We start from the raw sequence: 23827 nt of genomic DNA, 5'->3' as shown, positions 1-23827 counted from the left end.
ATGATACTTCTTTCTGGAAAAGTCTCTTCAACCGTCTTACCCTGGCAAACTTCTAATTATCCTTACATAGTTCAGAATCATCTCTAACACACTTCATTTTATGCTTCCATAATATTCTGTTCATAATACTACTCAGTTAATAAATACATAGTAGACCACTAGTCCCCAGGCTAGGTACATAGGATTCCAATAGTCCCTGTCCTTACAGGATTTAAAGTCTTTCTCTGCAATACAAGGCTTCACATGATATTTTAATATCTATTTATATATCTCTTTCCTCACCTGACTGCGCTTCAAAAGAGCAGGAATCACCTATTACAAATTCCTCCACATGGTATGCACTGAACAAATATTGGTTTTATATTCAAATTCTACAAATATAAGGATATCAGACCTCATGGTATTAGACAAACCAAGAAAGCTCAGTCTGAAGTAAAAGAGTATAAATTAAAAAGCCTTTTAAGGAGTTACAATTTTAAAGTTTACTTATTTTTGAGAGAAAAGAGAGAGAGAGAGAGAGAGAGAGAGAGACAGAACGCATGATGAATGGGGGAGAGGCGGAGACAGAGAATCCCAAGCAGGTCCGCACCAGCAGCGCAAAGCCAGACACGGCGCTTGAACCCACAAACCCATAAGATCATGATCTGAGCTGAAACCAAGAGTTGGTTGCTCAGCCAACTGAGCCACCCAGGATCCCCTAAAGACCTGCAATTTTAGTACTTTAAGTCAGTAATCCTAGTTAGGTAATTTTATTTTACCCTTTTAGATTTATTTTATGAACAATTCATAACACAGGAAATGTTCCCACGCAAATTACATTTCAAAAAAGCATTTGTTCTCTTAGTTTCTGTATACATTCTTTTTCAGATCTTTGTGTTCTCTTTCTTTTGGACAGAGTACAAAGATAAATTTTATCTTAATCCTGAGCATTGAAATGAATGGCAAAAAAAATAGAACGACCTCAGGCATTAAAAAAAAAAATTTTTTTTTTTAACATTTATTTTTGAGACAGAGAGACAGAGCATGAACAGGGGAGGGTCAGAGAGAGAGGGAGACACAGAATCCAAAACAGGCTCCAGGCTCTGAGCTGTCAGCCCAGAGCCCGATGCGGGGCTCGAACTCACGGACCGCGAGATCATGACCTGAGCCAAAGTTGGATGCCCAACCGACTGAGCCACCCAGGAACCCCTAAATCAGGCATTTTTAACTGAGATTCCTGAAGAGGTTTGAGAAGGTTCATAGATGCCTGAAATTATATCATATTTTATACACTATCAATTACAAAAATATATAATTACAAAAATTGTTAAAATATTGTTGTGCCGTTTTTCAGGTAGGGAATGGCATATAGCCTTCATCACAAGTAGGAAAGAACTAAGTTAAGGATATTTTACTTCATTTCTTAGAAATTCATTTACGTAAAAGAAAATGCTTATTAAAACTTATTCAGTGATCAAGGATAATTTCGGATATGATGTTTTGCTTTTAATAATGTTTTTTCTATGTTAAGTAAATTATACATGCAATTTTAAACCTACCGCAACTTCATTAGTATCTCCATGCTCAAAATATTCCTGTATGATTGGTGTTAAAGTCTTCTCAAATGCTGTTTCATCCAAAGGCAAAACTACAGTTTCATAAACACAGTTTTCCTAGGAAGGGAAGGAGAAAAAATTACAAATTAATGAATAAAATGCTAAATAAAATGAAATTTGGTTTATAATTTTATATTCCAGGGCCCCTGGGTGGCTCAGTCAGGTAAGTGTCCAACTTGATTTCGGCGCAGGTCATGACCTCACGGTGGTGAGATCAAGCCACAAAACGGGCTCTGTGCTGGGCATGGAGCCTGCCTATGACTCTCCCTCTCTCTCCCTCTCTCTCTTTCTCTCTCTCTCCCTCCCCCTCTCCCTCTGCCCTTCCTCTGTTCACATACACACTATAAATAAATACTTTTATGTTCTAACTGTATATCCCAACGAATTTTATATTCCATCCTCATTCAGGACAAGAAAAAGATGTGCTACATGCTTTGAACACTGATACTAAAATAGAATCCATGTCATTTTTTTTTTTTTTTTACAAATCTATGAATAAAACTAACAGTTTAGAACTACTAACGACAGCAAATATGACTTGCTCCCAACCCCCCATATCTTGTTAATTTTTTTTTTTTACCTCTCATAATACCAGTCCTTCAGTGACCAAGAAGCTTAAGATGACTTCCTATCATACCTACTGTTTTCATTAAAACTTCACTTTAAAAAAAAAAAAATGAAGGAACCAAAGATTTCATGATTAATATTATAATAAAAGTCTTTGTAACAAGAATCAATGCTGTAGTGACTAAAAAATCTCTAAGAAAAAGCATTATTCAACAGAAATTTCAAAAAACAAGGAAATTCATGTCTATTAACTTTCTATCTCCCTTCTCCTCTGGAAAAAGGCCAGAAATGTTTATGTGCAACTTGTGACTAGTTTTAGTCTCACTTGAAAGACTGTATGTTAAGATTAGGATATATAGGGGCACCTGGGTGGCTCAGTTGGTTAAGCATCTGACTTGATTTCAGTTCAGTCGTTATTTATCTCGCGGTTCGTGAGTTCAAGCCCCACTGCAGGCTCTGCCTTGACAGCTCTGTCACTCTCCCTCTCTCTCTCAAAATAAATAAATAAACTTAAAAAAAAAATATTTCCATGTCCAACAATTAGCTAAAACAAACAAGTATATACAAATAATATGCAATAAAAACAATCTATCATATGCCCTGATAATTTCCTATCTAAAATTTTTATCACCATGCAAAGACAGTTCTTTAGAAAAGATATCATAACGTCTGGGATTTGTTTCAAAATAATCCAGAGCATGGGGGGGTGGGAGTGGTGCATGCAGGAGGGATATAAGAGGAAGAGTAAACAGAGGTACAGTATAAAATAAGACTGCCTATGAATTATTAATTATTGAAGTCAGTAAAGCTGGGAGAGGAGTACAAGCAGTTTCATTATACTATTCTACTTTTGTAAGCTACACATTTTCCATTAAAAATATAAATATATAGGAGCTCTTGGCTGGCTCAGTCGACGGAGTGTGCAACTCTTGATCTTGGGGGCTGTACATTTAAGCCCCATGGTGGGTGTAGAGATTACTTAGAAATTAAGTTTTTAAAAAAATAAAAATAAAATATATGTATATGTTCATTATAAAATCTATTAAAAACTTACATTCTCATCAATGGACCTAAGTGAAATAAGACTGAGAAAGACAAATATCATGATTTCACTCATATGTGGAATCTAAAAAAGTAAATAAATAAACAAACAAAATAAATCAGACCTGCAAACACAAACTGACAGTTGCCAGAGAGGAGGGGCAAGATTGATGAAGGGGAGTGGGAAATACATGCTTCCAGTTATGGAATGAGTAAGTCATGGGAATAAAAGGCACAGCATAAGGAAGAAAAACAAAACTTACATTCTCATATTGAAGACATTTATGTTCCCAAAATAAAATTTACCATAAGGTTATCATCCTAAACAGTAATATTTAAAAGGAACCTAATACCTATTAACTCTTTTATGATATTCAAAATAATATCTATTTTTCTCGATTTTCATTACTATAGAAATTATATTAACTCAACAGAATTTACTGAAAAATAACCAGCTTGATAATCCTAAGTGAATCTGTAAAGACCTACTTTTGACTCACTTTAGAAATGAAGGGAAAATTTATCACCATCAATTAATTTGGTTTCCTAATCCAAAATTTACCTAACAGTCTGAGAGTACTGAGTACATATATGATTTACATATAGATACTAATGTGTGTGTATACACACGTATGTGTTACACACATGTATACACACACATTATATATATACACACACATATATACACACATGCTACAAATCATATATATATGATTGACAGGCACAGAGTATAGATATGGAACGTAGGACCTGACAAACGTATGAGTAAACTACAAACATGAAGGTGAAAAATTTATAAGCATTTTAAACATGGATTTTAAAAAGGAAGTAAAACACTGATACCTGGTCATCATCATAGTTAGGATCTTTCACATCCACCTCCTCCACATCATATACCTGTCCAGGTGTACCCCAGACACCTTTGCCTCCTGCTCCACCTGAAAAAGTTTAGAATTGAGAAAGAAAAGAACACAAAGTTCATAGTTCATAAAGTTTAGTTGAAATCTGAAATAATTCTAGATATTCAGATATTAAGTAACAGTTAAAAACTGAATTTTAATTTCTATGCTAATTTTTTTCCAGTTGAGTTATACTTTAAATTTTTTACTCAGATCACTTTTTCAGTAATGATTAGATATTATATATTTTATAACCTATTTCCAAAACATCAAGTTGAAATAGCTTATAAAGTTAAAACTAAAAAGGCAGATGCTTTAAAAGCAAAAATGAAACCAAAAAAGAACAGAAAAATAGCTGTATCAGGGACCCCAAGGGGCCATGATACTGTATGTAGCTGAGCTCTAAATTTTATTGGACATTTCATAAGGCCAAAACAACAATATGTTGAGCCAGTAAGATGTGGCATAGGAAACTTAACAAGGGAAAAATTATTTAACAAAAAGCAGTTTCCACTGTTAAGTGTTTCAAAGTCAACCTTTTTTTTAAGGTTTATTTATTTGGGGGGCAGGGGGGAGTGGCAGAGAGGGAGACAGAGAATCTGAAGCAGGCTCCACACTGTCAGCGCAAAGCCCAAAGCAGGGCTCAACCCCACAAACTGTGAGATCATGAACTGCGCCGAAGTCGGACACTAAACCAACTGAGCCACCCAAGTGCCCGTTTATTTTCTTTTAATTAATTATCTTGAGAGAGAGAGACAGACAGACAGACTGCGTGCACAGGGGAGGAGCAGAGAGAAAGAATCCCAAGCAGGCTCAGCGGTGCCAGCGCAGAGCCTGAAGTGCTCAATCCCACAAACAATGAGATCATGACCTGAGCTGAAATCAAGAGTCAGAGGCTTAACAGACTAAGCCACTCAGGCACCCCTCAAATACTCTTTAAATATAAATGTACACGTTAAACTATACTTGACAACTGGCAATATGTTACAAATGACTAAGCTATTTAAGCATTAACTACACTTATCTTTATTTCTCTGTACTTCTATATGCAAACTGACCAGTTGAAGTTTAACAATTCCAACTTTCAAAGTGGTTTTTCTACATAAACTGAAATGTTTTTGTAAGTCTCAACATATTGCATTATTTTTAAAGAATTTTTCAGTATCACCAATTATTTTTAGGTTGTATTTTTATACCAAGAGTATAATCCCTGCCACTAGAACAAAACAGAATCTGGTTACTAGGATTCATTTTTATCCAACCAGTGGTTGTAGAGCCATTCAACAAGAATAACAGTTTTTGGCAGATCACAAAAAGATTTTACAAGATTCCTAGGCTACAAATTGAAGTTCCCACCATTCAGAAACTAGTGAAATCTCCAAATTACATCAAAATCCTACCATAGACCAAAACTAACAGACCCCTTATCAACAAATATTTAAATATATGCAATTACTCCAGGCCCTGGAAATAGCAGTGAAACAGACCAATCCACTTCAGTTTCCAAAAGAGAGCAAAACACAACTTGGGTGGTGCCTGGCTGGCTCAGTGGGTAGAGCATCTTAACTCTTGATCTCAAGCTGTAAGTTCGAGCCCTATGTTGGGTGAGAGACTACTTACAAAATAAAATCTTTTAATCAACCAACCAACCAATCACTCAAAGAGAACTCAGAACCAGATCTATAAAATTATTCAAATTCTGATCCAGCGGGGCGCCTAGGTAGCTCAGTTAAAGTTAGGTGACTGACTCTTGGTCTCGGTTCAGATCATGATCTCACCATTCTTGGTTCACGAGCTGGAGCCCCTGCATTGGGATTTCCCCCCCCCCCCCCCCCCCCCCCCTCCCCTGCTTGCTCGAGTGCTTTCAAAAAAAACTTAAAAAAAAAAAAAAAAATTCTGGGGGCACCTGGGTGGCTCAGTTAAGCCTCCAACTTCAGCTCAGGACATGGCCTCACAGTTCATGAGTTCAAGCCCCACATCATGCTCTGTGGTGACAGCTCAGAGCCTGGAGCCTGCTTTGGATTCTGTGTTTCCCTCTCTCTCTGCTGCTCCCCCACTCATATTGTGTCTCTCTCGCTCTCAAAAATAAACATTTTAAAAATTTTTTAAAAATTCTGATCCAGATATTAGCAATCCAATTTATATCTATCATGTATTCTTAACAAAGGACATAATTATATTCATTAGATAATTAGTATAATGAATCTTTTTTTTTTTTAACTTTTACAAGTTAAGTAATCTCTGCCCCCAATATTGGGCTCAAACTCATGACCCTGAGATCAAGTGTCACATACTCCACTGACTGAGCCAGCCAGGTACCCCAGGTATGATGAATTTCTGACCCTACTTTTAAGCAAAGTTAGAGAATACATGCAAAATTCATAACTGTACAAAACATCCATGTATATTTTGTTGAAAAGAAAGTTCTGCTCAAGAAACTGAATCTCAAGAAAAAAGGCTCAACTTAAAAACAAGTGGGATGGTCCTCAGATTATCACTTTGTAAAAACATATACACAAATCATAACCTCTTACACCATCATTGTTTAAATTTCTCATATTCCTAGAACAAGGAAACCATAGTATAAGAACCAGGTAATATTGTTTTGTTTGCTTCTGTGGAAATGGAACACACCAACCTTTCTTTGGCAGTCCCCTTCCTTTCCCAGATCTGGATCGCCTATCTAGCAACCTTCCCTTTGGACTGGTTGGTACAGTTACTCCACTTCTAAGGGCTTCACTTCCATTATCACTGACTGAATCGCCTCTGCCAGAGTCCCGGGATGAGTTTTTCCTCAGGCGCCTTTTTGCCTTGGCATTAATTCTAGCTTCATTAATGGAGGATGCCGAAATCCAATTTCCATTTATCTCATTTTTTATTTCCTCAGTCCCAGCATTTTCTTCATCACCAGAAAAGAGAGAGTCACTTAAATTATCAGGATCTTAAAGAGGAAAATGAAGAAAGAAAATTCTAAGTAAGTACTTTAACCATTCACTGTCATACCAGTTATAGTCATAAGTTACCTTAAGTTGAATCACATGAAATTACATTTTTTAGGTCAGTAACAAGTCACATATTGGAAATTTCACATGATTCACTCTAATAAATGACAACTAAACAGGATTACTTTTCACGTTATCATAGAAAATAAACTAAGACAGTGAATTTTAATGAGCAAAGTTTAATGTTATCTCATATGTTTAGAAATAAAATTTTATGTTAATATACAACCACAAATAAATCCTTTAGACTTCTGTGAGCTAAGGGAGTTAAGCAATTGGAGATAGTAAGAAAAGACTAAGAATCTTGAGAGGAGAGATAAACTAATATTTAGAGAATGCCTATTATTTATCAGGCACTGTGCTGGGCGTTCTGTCATTTACCCACAAGTTTGAGAACTATTTATTACATACTGGATCATTACTACAGATAAGGAAACTAAGACTGAGAGTGTTTAAATACCTTGCCAAACACCTCCTGATTAATTATAGATACTTAGGAAATATTCTAATCCAAAGAACCTGAAAGATACTTGGCAAATAAATGATCACATAATATTACTGAGCTGAACCATTGAGGCTTCATTGCTCTGAAAGATAACGCTTGCTTTTAAAGCTTTAATTCACCTCTCCAAACCTGACTTGTATTACTTACCATCTTCTGAAAATCTTCCAGCCTATGTAAGATTTGTACATTATCCCCTGAAAGACAGCAACATATCTGGAGTTCCCAATGGTCCTACTTAGAATGTCATCCTCATTGCTGTTTTCACTTATCAAAATCTTTTAGGATATACTCAAGTTTTATTTCCTTCACATAACTTTCCTAACAATTCTAGCCACAATAACACTAATGCCCACACTCTATTCATTCACCACATTACAGAAACCACTTTGTTATTTCTATTTATGCAGGAGTCTTGCTTTTCCAAATAAGTCACAAGCCTCAAAAGAGGAACCATGCCTTTACCTGTACTTCTTTGTACCCTCAGCACCTGAGTATCCTTCATACTAACAACTCAAATGTCCATGGAGATACCTGGCTTTGCTCTAAAAGACTCAGAAAGCTACTGAATTAGGTACCCTTGGGGCAGAGTTTTGTCTGTTATGGCTAAGTCAAGTCAGAGTTGAATCTCTCAAGTGGTTTTAAACATTCCTAAATGTAATTAGGCTGTGTCAAGTCCATGTGTATAGACTTTAACATGTCTTAATATGTTGAAGCTGAAAATTTCTTAAGTCAACCTATAAAAAACATAGATGTGTTAAAATCTTTATAATTCTTAAAAAAATTTTTTTTTAATTAAAAAAAAATCTTTATAATTCTTAACAAAAAAGTATGAAAGTTAAGAACACTGTGATAATCAAAAACAAACAACAACATTAAATAGAGTCCATCATTAGTCTCTGTGCTTTCCAACCATTCTCCAAACTGCATGGAAATGGATTCTGTAAAACATGCCCCCACTGAAAACCCTTTGAAGGTTTTCCCACTAGTTCAAAATAAAGTTTAAACTCATTATCTTGTAACTTAACATCCTACATAATCTTGCCCCTGCTTATGTCACCAGAATAACTGCTGACCACTACCACATTCAAATGGTCAGAGCTTAGACTGATATCATATGCAGTGATGGAGAGATTGGTTTAGCAGAGGAATACAGAATATATAAGGAAAAAGAGAAAGTATAAAGTGAGAGACCAGCTAAGAAAATGTTGCAATAATTCATTCACTAACTGAAAAGAGCAAGGGTAGTAACTTTGGGTTAAATAAAGTGACACTTAAAGAAAAATAAAGGACTTTTAAACAGAATAAAGAAGCATGAAATGAAGTCTTAAAAGTTGTCAGATGGGAAGTCAGTGTTAGAGGGTGAGTGTGAGACATCATCATAACCATCATCATAACTGAACTACTATACTACAACTACTAGCAACAGTCATAGTCACAGCAGTAGTGCAACTTCTTTTGTCATTATCGTCACCATTGTTACCACTAGATACCAGGTTCTATGGTAGGCACTCTACATACGTGATCTATCATCTTCACAAAGCTCTATAACAAAGCTGTTTATCCTCAATTTACAGATGGAAGATGTTTCATAGAAAAGTCACATATCTAAAAAGGATTATGGCCAGTATTCAAATCCACGCTTAAATATCAGATGATTATAACTGTAGAAAATACAGAGCTAGAGTACAGCAGAGTAGTGACAGCTAAAGACACAGGACAAGGGAGTGGTTATAAGAGAGAAAAGCAGAAGAGGAAGGAGAAAAAAAAGACCAGAGATCAGACAAGTTAAATGGAATTTCAAGTAACAGTAGGTAATTGAAGAAAACATTAAACATTTACCTGTAACATATTGCTTTCATTATTCTACAATTAAGGCAAACCACCAAACTCATCCAGAAGATAAAGGACCTCAAATTATAATAAACTGCTTTAAACTGTCCCTTGGAGTCCTAAGTATTCAATTTAAACATCATTTCCTACAATTGGATTTCTTTTCAACTATTTTAATATCCTTTCAAATATGTTTGTATGACTGCAGCAGAACATATCTAGGTATATTTTATATATTAGACCTTATAATTTTTAATTCATGTTTCTATCAATTACTCATTTATATTTCACTATTCATACTTACCTAGGTTTAGGGTTCCATAACCACTATTGATCTGACTTTAAAAAAACCAAAATTCAAAAGATGAAAAATCTCACCATTCAGAATATTTCAAAATCCTACTTAACTCTACAAAGATTAGTCTGAAAGCTATAAGTATATTTTAAGTTGTCTGAAGTTACTCAGCATTTGGACAAATATTCTACAAAACCATTTTTATGGAAAATAAGGAAAATACCATAGGTAATTTATAATAAATTACTAGGAAAGAAATCAAAGAAATCAATAACAGTTTATATTGCAGAAACCACTAACTAGTTCATTTGAAAATATTAATGAGGAAGTTCACTATTCTTCTCCATTCTGTAGCACATAGTTTATTATAAACAGTGGAAAGTTAGAATGTATGGAATGTGAAAAGATGGGCAGAAAAGAACATGTGAAGAATTTCTACAAAAATAAGAATCACAAACTTGATTTTTTAAAACAATACAACTTACTTGTAGCATAATAAGATGGCTTTTAAAGTAAAGATGGTTTTAGTATTATGTTTTCATAAAATTTGTTATGACCTCAAACTTTCTCACAATATAGTCAAGGTTCAAAATATTCTTACTTACCTGTGGGGTTTACATTCAGTATCTGCTCATTTTCTACATCCATTGTTCCTTAATGTCACTTGCACTGATTGAATTACTAATGGAAGTCTTCCCTTGGGATCTATTTCCTTAAAAAGAAAAAAAAACCTTCAACATCTTCCAAACTGATAGAATTAAGGTAAATTCAATTTACTTAATCACATTGTAAAAAAAAATAAAACCAGCACATAATTTTTTTTTTTAATTTTTTAGATGTTTTAATTTATCTTTGAGAGACAGAGAAAGACATAGCACTAGTCAGGGAAGAGCAGAGAGGGAGACACAGAATCTGAAGCAGGCTTCAGGCTGTGACCTGTCAGCACAGAGCCCAACACAGGGCTTGAACTCACGAACCACCACATCATGACCTGAGCCGAGATTGGACACTTAACCAACTGAGCCACCCAGGGGCCCCAGCACATAATTTTTTTTTAACATTTATTTATGAGAGAGAGGGAGAGAGAGAGAGAGAGAGAGCGTGTATGTGTGTGTGAGTGAGCAGGGGAGAGGAAGAGAGACAGGGGAACAGGGGATCCAAAGCAGACGTCACATTGACAGCAAAGAGCCTGATGTGGGGCTCGAACTCACAAACCATGAGATCATGACCTGAGCCAAACTAAGCCACCCAGGCTCCCCTAATTTCATTTTTTTTTAAATTTTTTTTAACGTTTATTTATTTTTGAGACAGAGAGAGACAGAGCATGAACAGGGGAGGGGCAGAGAGAGAGGGAGACACAGAATCTGAAACAGGCTCCAGGCTCTGAGCTGTCAGCACAGAGCCTGACGCGGGGCTCGAACTCACAGACTGTGAGATCATAACCTGAGCCGAAGTCGGACGCTTAACCAACTGAGCCACCTAGGCGCCCCTCCCCTAATTTCATTTTTAAAAAAAGAGCTCTCTTTACTTTGAAAAACAGTTTACCACAATTAACATTTGGTTTCAATCTTCCTGACAAGTGTATCTGTGTCCAAGATAACCCTCCATACTTCTGAATGTGCCAAAGCACCCCTCTAACTTGAAGATGTATTTGCTATACATGGTTATTTCAAGTTAAAGCAGCATATACATACTCCAAATTTTTCAGGACTACCAGTCCTCATAATTAATCTGATATACATAATATTGCATAGTTCACTACCAATGAATTGAGAACTACTACAAAACGCAAGCAACAGTTTTGGTTAATCAAGCATATCACAGGATTCTGTTCTTTATCACACCACAACACATCTGAAGGCAGATACAGCTGACATTTCATCACCCAGGTGTCTATAATTAGCATTATAAGACTTTGGGAGAAATTTTTAATGGTGTTTTCTATAATAAGAGTATTTTCATAATCAGGGCACCTAGGTGGATCAGTTGGTTAAGCGTCTGACTTCAGCTCCGGTCATGATCTCACCATCCATGAGTTCGAGCCCTACATCGGGCTCTGTGCTGACAGCTCTGAACCTGGAGCCTGCTGCAGATTCTGTGTCTCCCTCTCTCTCTGCCCCTCCCCCCCCCCACTGTCTCTGTCTCTGAAAAATGAATAAACCTTTAAAAAAAATTTTTTTTTTTTTAAACGTTTTTTATTTATTTTTGGGACAGAGAGAGACAGAGCATGAACGGGGGAGGGGCAGAGAGAGAGGGAGACACAGAATCGGAAACAGGCTCCAGGCTCCGAGCCATCAGCCCAGAGCCTGACGCGGGACTCGAACTCACGGACCGCGAGATCGTGACCTGGCTGAAGTCGGACGCTTAACCGACTGCGCCACCCAGGCGCCCCATAAACCTTTAAAAAATTTTTTAAAGAAAAAAGAGTATTTTCATAATCTGAAAACCCCATTCTTATTTTTAAAAATTTTTAAATATTTTAAAGAAATTTCTTTAAAGCCCCAATGGGGCTCAAACTTACAACCCTGAGATCAAGAGTCACATCCTCTAGGGGTGCCTGTGGCTCAGTTGGTTGGGCATCCGACTTCGGCTCAAGTCATGATCTCACAGTCCATGGGTTCAAGCCCCGCGTGGGGCTCTGTGCTGACAGCTCATAGTCTGGAGCCTGCTTCAGATTCTGTGTCTCCCTCTCTCTCTGCCCCTCCCTTGCTCATGCTCTGTCTCAAAAATAAATAAAAATATTTAAAAAAAAATTAAAAGAAAAAAAAAAAAGAGAGAGTCACATGCTCTACTGAGCCAGCCAGGTGCACCCCTCCTATTCTCCTTAAAAAAAAAAATGTGCCTAGGGGCTCCTGGGTGGCTCAGTCAGTTAAGCAGCTTAAGCTCAGGCTCTTTTTTTTTTTTTTTTTTTTTTTTTTAAGCATCAGGCTCTTGATTTCAGCTCAGGTCATGATCCCACAGTTTGTGAGTCTAAGCCCCATGTCGGGCTCCACACTGACGTTGTGGAGCCTGCTTGGGATGCTCTCTTTCCCTTTCTCTGCCCTTCCCCTGCTCACACACATTCTCTCACTATCTCTCAAGAATAAATAAAATAATTTTTTAAAAACTTGACTATTTAAAAAGGAGTAAGTACAATGGTAGTAGCAACTCAGTATTTTAGACCTTAGCTTCAAAATGACTTAAAAATTATTAATGCTGGGGGCGCCTGGGTGGCGCAGTCGGTTAAGCGTCCGACTTCAGCCAGGTCACGATCTCGCGGTCCGTGAGTTCGAGTCCCGCGTCAGGCTCTGGGCTGATGGCTCGGAGCCTGGAGCCTGTTTCCGATTCTGTGTCTCCCTCTCTCTCTGCCCCTCCCCCGTTCATGCTCTGTCTCTCTCTGTCCCAAAAATAAAAAAACGTTGAAAAAAAAAATTATTAATGCTGTAAGGTGTTGAAACCAGTTACCTTTAACTTAGTGATATAAATCTAATGTTACATGAAAGACTAGCAAAATATATTTCATGAAAACTATTACCAGAAGGTATAACCAAATATGATTTTAGAATCTCTCTGTAACTATTTTTCAAATAGTGGTTTATAGTACTTAAGCATTGATCTGTCCAAATCATATAAGTTAGATATAAGCCCTTCCAGTCATTTATAATCATTTCACGAGCAGTGTGCTTTAAGATATGCACAAATTAATGAAAAAGACTAATAAACTAATTAAAGGAAAGTCTTTCTCAAATAACCTACTATAAGATCTCATTTTAAGATACTAATATATGATGCCTCTTGGGACTCAACTTTTTTTTAAGTGAACTTTTCCCCCAACATGGGGCTCAAACTCAGGATTCCAAGATCAAGAGTTGCATGCTGCACTGAACTGAGCCAGTGAGGCACCCCTCAACTGACTTTTAAATTCCTCAATATATCGTTTTAACATCTCAAAAGTTTGTAGCCCCTTTGCTCCAGAAAAGGGTATTATTTTGTAAAACAAGAATAAACACACCTTAATGCTAAAATGGTAAACTTCTGAATATGGCATAATCCTTAGGCTACTAAGATGCTATATTGCTTCAGAAGAAAATGGGGTGATCGCTCTCTAATTCTATTCAGAATAAACAGATTCTACATAATGATCTTTCTAATATCATAATTTCCAACAACTCTGGATTTAAGGGGGAAAATGAACCTTAAAGATATGTATATAGAGATACATATAAATATATGAACAAAAATAGTTTGTAAACCTAAACACATAGTGTTCTCCGTGTCTTAAAATTTGTCATATCTCACTTCAGTATATGAGTTACATGACACAGAAAAGTGAAAATGTCCTATGATGTGTGTACGAGCTTTTTAATAGAATTACATTAGGAAGTCTTTTTCATACTTGATGCAAGTATGATCATTGACAGGACACTTTCTGCAGAACCTTGCTACTAAAGGAAATTATTATAACTAATATTTATAAAGCCTTTTATAATTCACAGAGAATTTTACATGCATCATTTCATGTACTTCTCAGAACAACTTTGAGGTTTCCATTTTGCACACAACCAAATTCAGAGAAGGTAGTTAATCTGTCCAGAGAGAGACAGCTGCTCAATGGAAGAACCAGAATTAGAAACCAGACCTTTTCAATCCAGTACTGCTTGCACAAGTTCAATATAAGATTTTAATATATCACAAGAAGATTCTTTTTTAGGGCTAACAGACAGAAGCTTATTAAAACACAGACTTATTAAAGTCTTTGGGGCTAACAGACAGAAGCTTATTAAAACACAGTATTTAAAGATACTACTTTAAATACTACTTTCCAAACACTAAAAATAATATTTATTTAAACTATTACACAGAAGACATTCAGTTAGTCAAAGAAAATTATTAGGTAATGACTATCATCTATAACTTACCATATTTGTTTTTATTAAGTAATCCTAACCCAAAAAAAAGTGTTGTCTGTGTCTTTAGGCAATGGTAACGCAATCAAGAACTCAGTCACACTTGATAGCAACACAGACATTTTAAGAATTTAGAGAAGGATAAAAATACATTGCATGTTTTTCCTCTCTTCAATTCGTGGAGCTTTTTTCCAGTTTACTTAACAATCCTTAAGATTTTTGCCCCAAAGTTAACAAAAATATAAAGCAAAAACTCCAAAAGCCACATCCTTCATACTAAACAATAAAACTAATTTTGAATAAAAAAACAAAACTCTACATATAAGTTGAGCAAAACCAAGGCTAGCATTAAACAATTTTCGTTTCCTCAATAGTTTTACAGAAAAATATACTCAGAAGTATTCAATTGCCAAGACATTCCCTAAAAGACAGAGCCTCACCTCCCCCCCTGGCCCAAAATCTGTTCCCTGAAATACACCCCACAAACCACTCTGACATTTTCTGGAGTCAAGTTTAGGCCATATGCTAACCAGAAAATTATTTGTATTCATTCCAGGGCCACAATCACAGCTAATTAGCAACTTAAAATCAGCTAAAAGTATTCAACCACAATGATGCAAAAGCAAGCACTGCAGAAAATATCAAAGTGTCCTGTATTTTCGCACTCCCAGAAACTATTTTCCCTTTCTCATTACTACAACAGAAAAAAAAAAAAAAAATTAAAATATAATTCAAAGATCCCTGCTGAGATTGTAAGGAATTTAAGAAACCTATAATGAAGGAAGGTTAATGGCACAAATACGAATAAACTCAGAACACATCTGCAGTGCTCCCTTTTTAGAAGAGTATATGAAGGTTTCTAAAAAGCCTCACATTAGTAAGAATGCCCAAATCGTAAAACTTAGCAGAAAAAATACAAAACAGGCGGTGACTTTTTTTTTTTTTGTCTTCCACACGAAGCCGCATTTTTGATCATTTTACTCATTGTAGATCCTGCACAGTTGCTGGTTCCATAACCAGTTCTCACAAGGTCATACGAACAGGAGATACTGACTTCTGCAGTTAGTTTTTGAAGCTCCAGCGGAGTGGGGGGGCGGGGGACCCCTTCTCGTGTACACTGCAGAACCGAATTGACAAATGCAGCAGACTCGGCCTGCGCTTCACAGAAAGAGGGCTCCCTTCCTGTCTTTGTTTTCCCTGGGAGATTTTCACTTGAACTAAAAAAGCGCCCCTTTGCCCCAAGTCCGCGCAGGGCCGGGGAGGCGGGCACGTGTCCGCCTCCCAGCGGCCCCTCCCGCAGCGGCTGGCCCTCCTCCCCGCCGCGGGTGCAGGCCGGGACCCCGCCGGCCCTAGTCCAGGCAGGCCCCAGGGGCTGCTGGACCGCAGCGGGGCGGGCCTGGGCTCCGGGTTGCGGGCCGAGGGCCAGGGTCGGTGATCGCCGAGCGGGGGACCGCGTCTTCAGGGGGGCCCCCCAAGGGACGCCGGGGGGGGGTGGGGAAGGCGCGAACCTTCCTCACAGGATTTCAGTCAGGCCAGAAGGACGTCTCCCAACGCCCTCCCCTCAAAATAAAAATGAAAACTCGGCCTTCTCGAGGATGAGGAGTAGTCCCTCGCTGGCGAGCGCCCCGCGCACCCCGCTACGCGGGAGGGGATGCAGGAGGGGGCGGGCCCGCGCCACCGCGCTCCGGGCCCGGGCCCAGAAGGAGGGAACAGGGGCCCGCCCTCCGCCGCCCGGGCGTTGGGGCGGCCGCGGCCCTACTTGCGGGGCTCCGAAGAGGAGGCCGGACCCTCGCCCACCCGGCCGGGACTCGGCCGCGGCCTCACGCCCCCTCCCCCTCCCAACGTGCGGCTGCCTCAAGAGGAGACGGAGCTGAGGGAGAGGACGCAGTCGTCCCGGGAGTGCGAGCCGCCCCGCTGGTACTGACCCCTCGGGCCGCTGCCGCCGCTCGCCCAGGTCCTCTGTCCGCCGGCCCAAACCCCGCTGCTCAGCCTCTGCCGCCGCCTCGGAGCGTCTCTGCCCCCTCTCGCTCTGTTTGTTTTTGTTTTGTTCTACCCAGTAACACGGGGGCGAGAGAGCGGCGTTTATTGGTCAAAGCGAGGAGGTCCGCTGGCCAATCGCGGCGGTGGAGCGGGAGCAGAGGAGGAAAAGGGAGGGAAGTGAAACGTGGAAAGCCGGGCTGGGGCTCCGGAGGGCGCATGCGCACCTGACTCCTGGGACAGGCTGGAGTGGGAGCCGGGCGGGAAGCTGGAGGCGGGAGGTTGGGAGGCGCCGCCAGATGGAAGCGTAGGCGAAAAGGCAGTGCTCTGGGGTGAGGACTAGGCTGAGGCTGCCTTGACCCGCTCACCCTTTCCTCTTACAGGGTAGTCAGCAATCTCGCCTGAATGTTGGGCTTCCTGAGGGCCCTGCCTCCATTTGCAGAGGCTCCTCGGTTGAATACCCTTAATCTCTACAGATGCTTCTCCCGCTGGTCCTGTACACTCCTTGGCTCCCAGTGTGCACAGTAAGAATTTTATCTCCGTGAAAGCTCTCATCCCTTGAAGATAGAAATCATTCCCATGTCACAGATGAGGAAACAAACAGACTCAAAACCTCTTTGAAGTCCCTGTGCTAATCATGACTAGTCAGGCCTCTGGGATTCAAACTCCCGCATTCCCGCTGCAAGGCTGGGGTTCTCAAACTTCGCTATAACTTCTTTCTTGAAACTTGCACCCCAGGCAGCTGGTCTCTGAGTCTTTCCTCCTTGGCTGCATTCTCTTTGGCTTATCTCGTGCTTTCATTCTTCCTCCTTCCCTCTCCCCGGAGGTAATGACCAGAACCTTCTGCTGTCTTTGTGCTCTCAGGAAAGAACTCAGCCATTATCTCTGGCCAGATTTTACGATTGTCTAATGTGCAACACCTGAATGAATGGTCTATGCGGCCTTTCAGCAGCACAAACTGCCCCCTCCACCCCCCCACCCCCCTAGCAAGCTCCTTCACCTGACTTACCTCTATCTGCCAGTCACCCTGCCTGGGAATCATCTCTAATAGTATTAACTTCTCTGAACAACGGCAACAACAACAAAACCTTCCTTAGCTTTCCGTGGCCCACCCGGAGCATCAGTACCTCAACCAGGCATTTAGGGCCCCAGAGTGTGGCTTTAAGACATTCTGGCCATGTCTCCACACCTTCACAGGCCACACGCCCCTTTGGCTGGAAATTACTTTGACCTCTCGCGGTTCCATATGCTTCCCCACCTCCTGAGCCTTCTTTATGGTATCACCTCGAAGCGCCTCTCTTATCCCCCACCTCTACCTGGTACAATCCTATCCATCCCTCTTGGCTCTCCCACACAGGCCTTCTTCAGCCTCATGACTTGATATGAGTTTCCTGTCTCCTGATTCCTCACACTAATGACTTGTTGTACCTCTGGGGACATTGAAACATTCGGCCTGGCATTGTGCTACCTGAGTCCCTGTCCTAGCTCTTCTCCCCCATTAAACTGTCACTTTGTTGAAGGCAAGTTCACATCTTGCTCATGTGTTACCATTGTAGGTCTTAAGAAGATGCCTTGCATGTTTACTGTACTGGTGCAATAAAAATTCCTCGATCTGAGTTCACAAAGGTTCTCAGCATTTTGTGCTCATCCCCACGCTCCTGGACAAGAGCGTCTTGGCTTGTCCAGCATCTGAATTAGCCTTATGAGTCACTTTTACTTTTTAAAAACAAAGCTTCCCGGTCACTCAGTTTTGTTTTGTTTCATGTTCTCCATCACCTGCAGCTGTCTCGTTTCTCTTCTCTGCCAGGGTTCATCCGTCCTCCACTGAGCAGTAACTGCTGGCTCCTTTGCTTCACCCATCCCCCTCTTTCTCCACATCTTTCCTTTTCTCACTCCTTTTCAGCTCGTGACTCTTCTTCCTCCCTGCCACCAACCTCCTTGGGCTTCTGCTGGGTTCTTTAATTTACTGATTCATTTAATATATTTATTAAACACCTATCGCATACCCAGGCCACAGTGAACAAGCACCCCAAGATCTATGAGATAACAAAAGAGTAGGATGTGATCACCCACTTTTAAAAGCATCTGAAACAACCTATATCTTTTTAGCAAATTACCCCAAAAGAATGCATTGTGCAGTAAAATGTTCACATCCTTTTTACCCATCATCCCTAGATATGATGTTTGGCATCCCAGCACCCACCCTAGAGAATGGCCCTAGCAATAAGAAATGGGATTCTAGTTTGGACCAAGCAATAAGAAATGGGATTCTAGTCCTAGTTCCCCTACTAACTACCTATAAGAACTTCAACCCCTCTCAGGACCTCTTTTTTCACCAGTAAAATTCAGAAATCGAGTTCAATTAGTGGTTAGCAAGGTATTTTCCAAAGAACATGAATTTTGTGGAACTTTAATGGATATCATGAGAAATATGTGGGAGGGACTATTCTATAATCATATCAACCCAGAAAGAAATTGTTTTAACGAAGTTAAAGCTGGTTTTGGGGGGAGGCCCAACTCTTCTCAGTATTTTTAATGAGCTAATGAGCCTTGAGAATCTTGAGAGCCCAGAGTAAGAAGCCAAGTAGCACTTCTCCAACTTATTTAATTTTTCTCCCACTAATTAATCAGTGTTACTTAGAAACCAGTTTGGGAAATATAGACGACAGCCACTATCATCAACATTCCTTCCAGATGTATTAAACACTGGCCACGTGCACCTTTGCTAAACGTTAAAGAAGAATAACCTGAAAAATGGAAAAGTATCCAAGTGCTAGGAATTTTTGTCCATCAAATCAATCCACAAATATTTATTGTGTGACTGTTCTGTGAAAAGCACAGAGCTGACCCAGCTGTGTTCTTGGCAAAAGGCATTACATTCTACCGTAGGGTAAGTAGTGTCTGAAGCATAGAGCTGCCCAGGCTTCTGGGCCACAGTGTATACACTTTCATTTCACATTATAATTGCTCACAACCTGACTTTCTGTTTCCTAAAGCCCTGTGCTTGTGGGCTTGTGTTAATTTAGCTGTTGGACGAGAGAAAAGGGGAAAACCCTTCATCTTAACTCATTCTCTCCAGAATCACGGGAGTTCAACTTCTATTTCCTTTAAGAATGACCCATTCCAGGGCCACCTGGGGGGCTCAGTCAGTTGGGCGTCCAACTTCGGCTCAGATCATGATCTCACAGTTCACGAGTTTGAGCCCCTCATCGGGATCTGTACTGACAGCTCAGAGCCTGGAGCCTGCTTCAGATTCTGTGTCTCCCTCTGTCTGCCTCTCCCTCTCTTTCAAAAATAAACATTTTTTTAAAAATTAAAAAAAAAAAAAATGACCCATTCCAGTTTAGGCGAGGAGGGGCCACCACTGTTGCCTGGAATGAGACAGCCATTCAGAGGTGGCAACAGAACCAGTGCTGTGTGATCAGAGAGGTACACCGTGTCTCTCTTCTTCTCCATACCCCCAGGTTTAAGCACTATTGATACCTGGAGGGACACAAAGAATGTTTAATTTGTTAAGGTGTATGGGGGTTAGGGTGGAGGACAGTTTCTAGGTGTTGCCTCTTAAGATGGGTTATTGACTATCTCTAGCTAGCTGTGCTGCCTCGGGTGTTTCACTTCCTCTCTCTGGGTGGATTGAATGCCTCAGTCTTGCACTGTAAAAGGAGTTGGCCCCTGCAGGGAGTCTTTAAGGAGTCATTCCAGTTTTGACACCATGACACTGGGCAAGGCACTGAGATGGCACCGTTGCAGTCCTGGTAGTGGGGGACCAGGGGTGTGAGGGTTTGCCACTGGTGACAGGGAAGAATTCATCGCCAGGTGTGGATAGAGGAACTGTCACTCTCGCCCCAGGGGCTCTCTCTAAATGCAAAGCTCAGATAACGTCACCTCCTACCTTCACAAAGGCAAGACTGAAGGCTCATGTCTTGTTGGAAGCACTAATGAGTTATTGTGAGTAAATGACTTGGAAATACATAGATGTTAGGCAAAAGATAAGCACCTCAAATTACTATTATTGTCCTTGGAACTTCCAAGGCCTTTTCATTCTTTGGGCAAAGCCCCATTTGAGGACACAAGTTTGTCAGTAAGCACTGTTCCTGCCCTTGAATAAGATCAAAAAGAGTCAGTCTCTCTCTGGGGACTGAGGGAAGCCTTAGCCCACTTCCTGAAGAAGAATTTTCAGATACCACTGCCATTTGCCACAACATCTACCTGAGCTGACTTCTGCCTCCTAGTTCGTCAAACCAAGGACTGAATTTTAAGAATTCCTATAAGGCACTGAACTGCTCTTTAGCAGAAATGATAGAAGACATGGAACACACTCTGAGGGGAGAGTTGCATAAAGAATTCTGATAATGATGATAACCAACATCTGTGTTGTGTTTTAGGGCTCTGTGAGCACTTTCACATATACTTTTGCCCCCTCCCTGTGACGTGGACAAGCAGATATTACTCTCCTGCCTTTAAATATGAGGAAAATGGGGCTTGAGCCGGTAACTCGTAATCATAGGACTTTCATGATAAAGGAAATGTGGGGGATCCCTAGTCCAAACCTTTCATTTTGCAAACAGAAACAGAGACCCAGAGAAGTTTAGTGAGTTGCCCAAAGCCACACAGCTAGTCAGTAGTAGAGCCAGAGTACCAATGAGGTCTCAGTGTCCCTTGCATGGGCTGGGCAACATTGACAGGGGAGTCCAGACCTTCTGGTACCCAGGCCTTGACTGGATTCTTTCTGCCACTCAACTTTGAGTCTCTTGAATGAAAGTTAAATATCTGAGCCAATTTTGGTCCCCAGAGCCTCCTGCTATCTGTGGAGTCCATTTAAGGTCCTGGAAGTGAGGGAGGAGGGGGAGTGGTGGTAGGGAGGCTTAGAATGATATTTAGAAGCTGTTGATGGGGGCATTTTTTAAGAATATCTTTCCTAGACTAAAAAACATAGACTAATGGGCAGCATGCCACAAAGAAGTAGATGCAATATTTTTAAATAGTACCAAGAAAAGCTGATATGGTTTTACTTCCCCATTTCAAGTTTCGAGAGGTTTTCTTGGTACATTTATCTTTGTTTCCACCACCAAATCACTCCTGCCATCTTAGGGTGTAGAAACAAACTAAATTCAGATTCAGGAACTCCAATAGATCATCTTTTCCCAAAAAGCCCATATATTTTCAACACATCTCCCATACCTGGCCTGAGTTTTAAGCCTATAAAAACTTCAGCTCCTCAGAATTTTGCAATCACAAAACCATGCAAGCAGATGCTTTTCCAGTACTTCCTACAACTGCCACACCCTCCATCGAATTAATTATGTTGAGTCAGAGAAGAGAAGCGCTTCTGAATTGTGTCGCCAGGGGCTTTATTTGCATTCTTCTGGAACACAGGATCCTAGGCTGCACACTTCTCAGAGTTCATCCTCTTCTCTCCAGTGAGCACTGAGCTCACAGAAGATGCCTATATGCCCCCATCCTGTCTGTGCTGCAATAGTTTCTCCTCAACTCCTAAGAGGCAGTAGAGCCCAGGGGGCCTGGTGTGGAAATGAGAGATTCTTTGTACCGGAAAACACACACACACACACACACACACACACACACACACACAAAAGGAATGAATGATCATGGATTGTGATTAAGAGAACCTGATCTGCAGGGAAAGGAGTGGAGGGTGACCCAAGAGGTCAGTGCTGGGTAGATGGAGACACACATAGAAAAGGAAGTTAAGGAAAGGAAGCAATCAAACCTCTATCTTGGGCAAAACAAAATAAAAGTAGTGGAAAATAAGAAGAGGTGAGGAGCAAGCCAAGGGAGATATTGTTTTGTATTATTAGATGTTTATATTAAAAATGAAGTTAGCTTCATGGAAGGTCAGAAGCAGAAGAAAGTCCCGGGAGATGGCCTCGCTGGGTCCACTTGTTTGCATAGTAATGTAAAAACTGAAGCCTAGAGAGGGGAAGAGGTCTGTCTCTAGGCAAGTTATAGCCAGTCGTAGTACCTCTTCCTACAATACGCAGCTGCCTTCCTTTATTCCGTATGGTCTTGCCCTCAGTCTTCGCTTTCCTCCCTCTCTCTGTCACTCTCTGTCTCTTTCCAAAAAGGGCAGTTTCCAGAAAGAAAAACAAGGACTGACATTTTAAAGCAGTTCCAGGAAATCCCCAAACCCTGCATTTAAAGCAACATGATTGGCAGCCCTATGGCACGATTGACAAAGTCAGCATCGAAACAGGAAATAGTAGATATCAAGGCATCAAGAACCAAGAATTCAAAAGAAAGAAAAAAAATTACTCCTGAGGGGGCAACGTAAAGTCTTACCACTACCATTTCTTGTGTTGTGTATGTGTGTGTGCATTTTGTTTTATAAAGTTCTTTTTGAGAGCAATGAATCTAGGTCAGTGATTTACTGATGAGCTTCAAAGGGTATAAGAAGTCCACCCTAAAATTTTATTATGAATATGCATTTTCAGCCCAGGGGGTTTTTAACTTTTTTTAAGAGACCCCTGAAACAGTCATGTCCCAGAGAAGATCAAGAACTTCTGGAATACAGTATATTATTATGTTTGGGCCCATATACAGAGTGGTATTCCACCAAGAAGTGCCAACTTTCCTCTATATGTCAAACCAGGTACAGAATCAAAGCACCTTCAAAGCAACCACAACAGGGAAGCAAAGGGAAACAAAATTGGTTTTTAGGATAGCAATAGTCCTAAAAAGAGACAGAATGTCATCTTGGGACATCCCAGTAGTCATTCTAGTCAGGCATGGTAGCTACCTTCCATTATGTTGACCTCTATGGGCCAGAGTTATAAACTGAACCTCCTAACATTTCCGAAAGTCATAGCTCCAATAACCATGAATTTATCTTTTAAAAAACCTCAAACTTATCTAAGAGACAAAGCAGTACATAGTGTCTCTCAAAATATGCTCTGCAGATGTTCTATCACAGAAGGGTTCTAGGATAAACTTAACTGGGGAAAACTACTTATCATCTCCCCTCTTGGAGGATCGCTATAAAAAATGGTGTTTTAAAGGCTCTGAGAAATCCTATCATAAATTAGTCTATTTAATTCTCTTTAGCCCAATGTTTACTGAACTTACTTGACCATGGCACTCTTTTTACATAATATAAGAAAGTACTTATATAGTAGAATGGGACCTGAGTTAGAAGGCAAGAGGCCTGAATTTCAATCCTTGTTCTATTACTGGATTGTGTGGCTGTGTGACCATAGGTCTTCTGACTGCTCT

General features: G+C 40.1%; 1 protein-coding gene across 1 annotated transcript in view; it reads right to left on the bottom strand.

Moving 5' to 3' along the window:
- Positions 1-16693, bottom strand: part of PDCD4 (programmed cell death 4) — a 28693-nt gene extending 12000 nt beyond the window's left edge. The window contains exons 1-5 of the mRNA XM_049645745.1: positions 16546-16693; positions 10340-10446; positions 6741-7043; positions 4047-4141; positions 1539-1652 (exon numbers count right to left, since the gene is read on the bottom strand). Coding sequence (XP_049501702.1) covers positions 1539-1652; positions 4047-4141; positions 6741-7043; positions 10340-10382 — 555 coding nt within the window. The 5' untranslated portion in view covers positions 10383-10446; positions 16546-16693. The remainder of the gene's footprint in view (positions 1-1538; positions 1653-4046; positions 4142-6740; positions 7044-10339; positions 10447-16545) is intronic.
- Positions 16694-23827: the final 7134 nt, after the last annotated feature.

This window comes from Panthera uncia, chromosome D2 (genome assembly GCF_023721935.1).
Source record: "Panthera uncia isolate 11264 chromosome D2, Puncia_PCG_1.0, whole genome shotgun sequence".
In the NCBI taxonomy this organism is placed as follows: Eukaryota; Metazoa; Chordata; class Mammalia; order Carnivora; family Felidae; genus Panthera; species Panthera uncia.
Note: the sequence above shows the minus strand (reverse complement) of the source record. Positions and strands in the feature narration are given on the sequence as shown.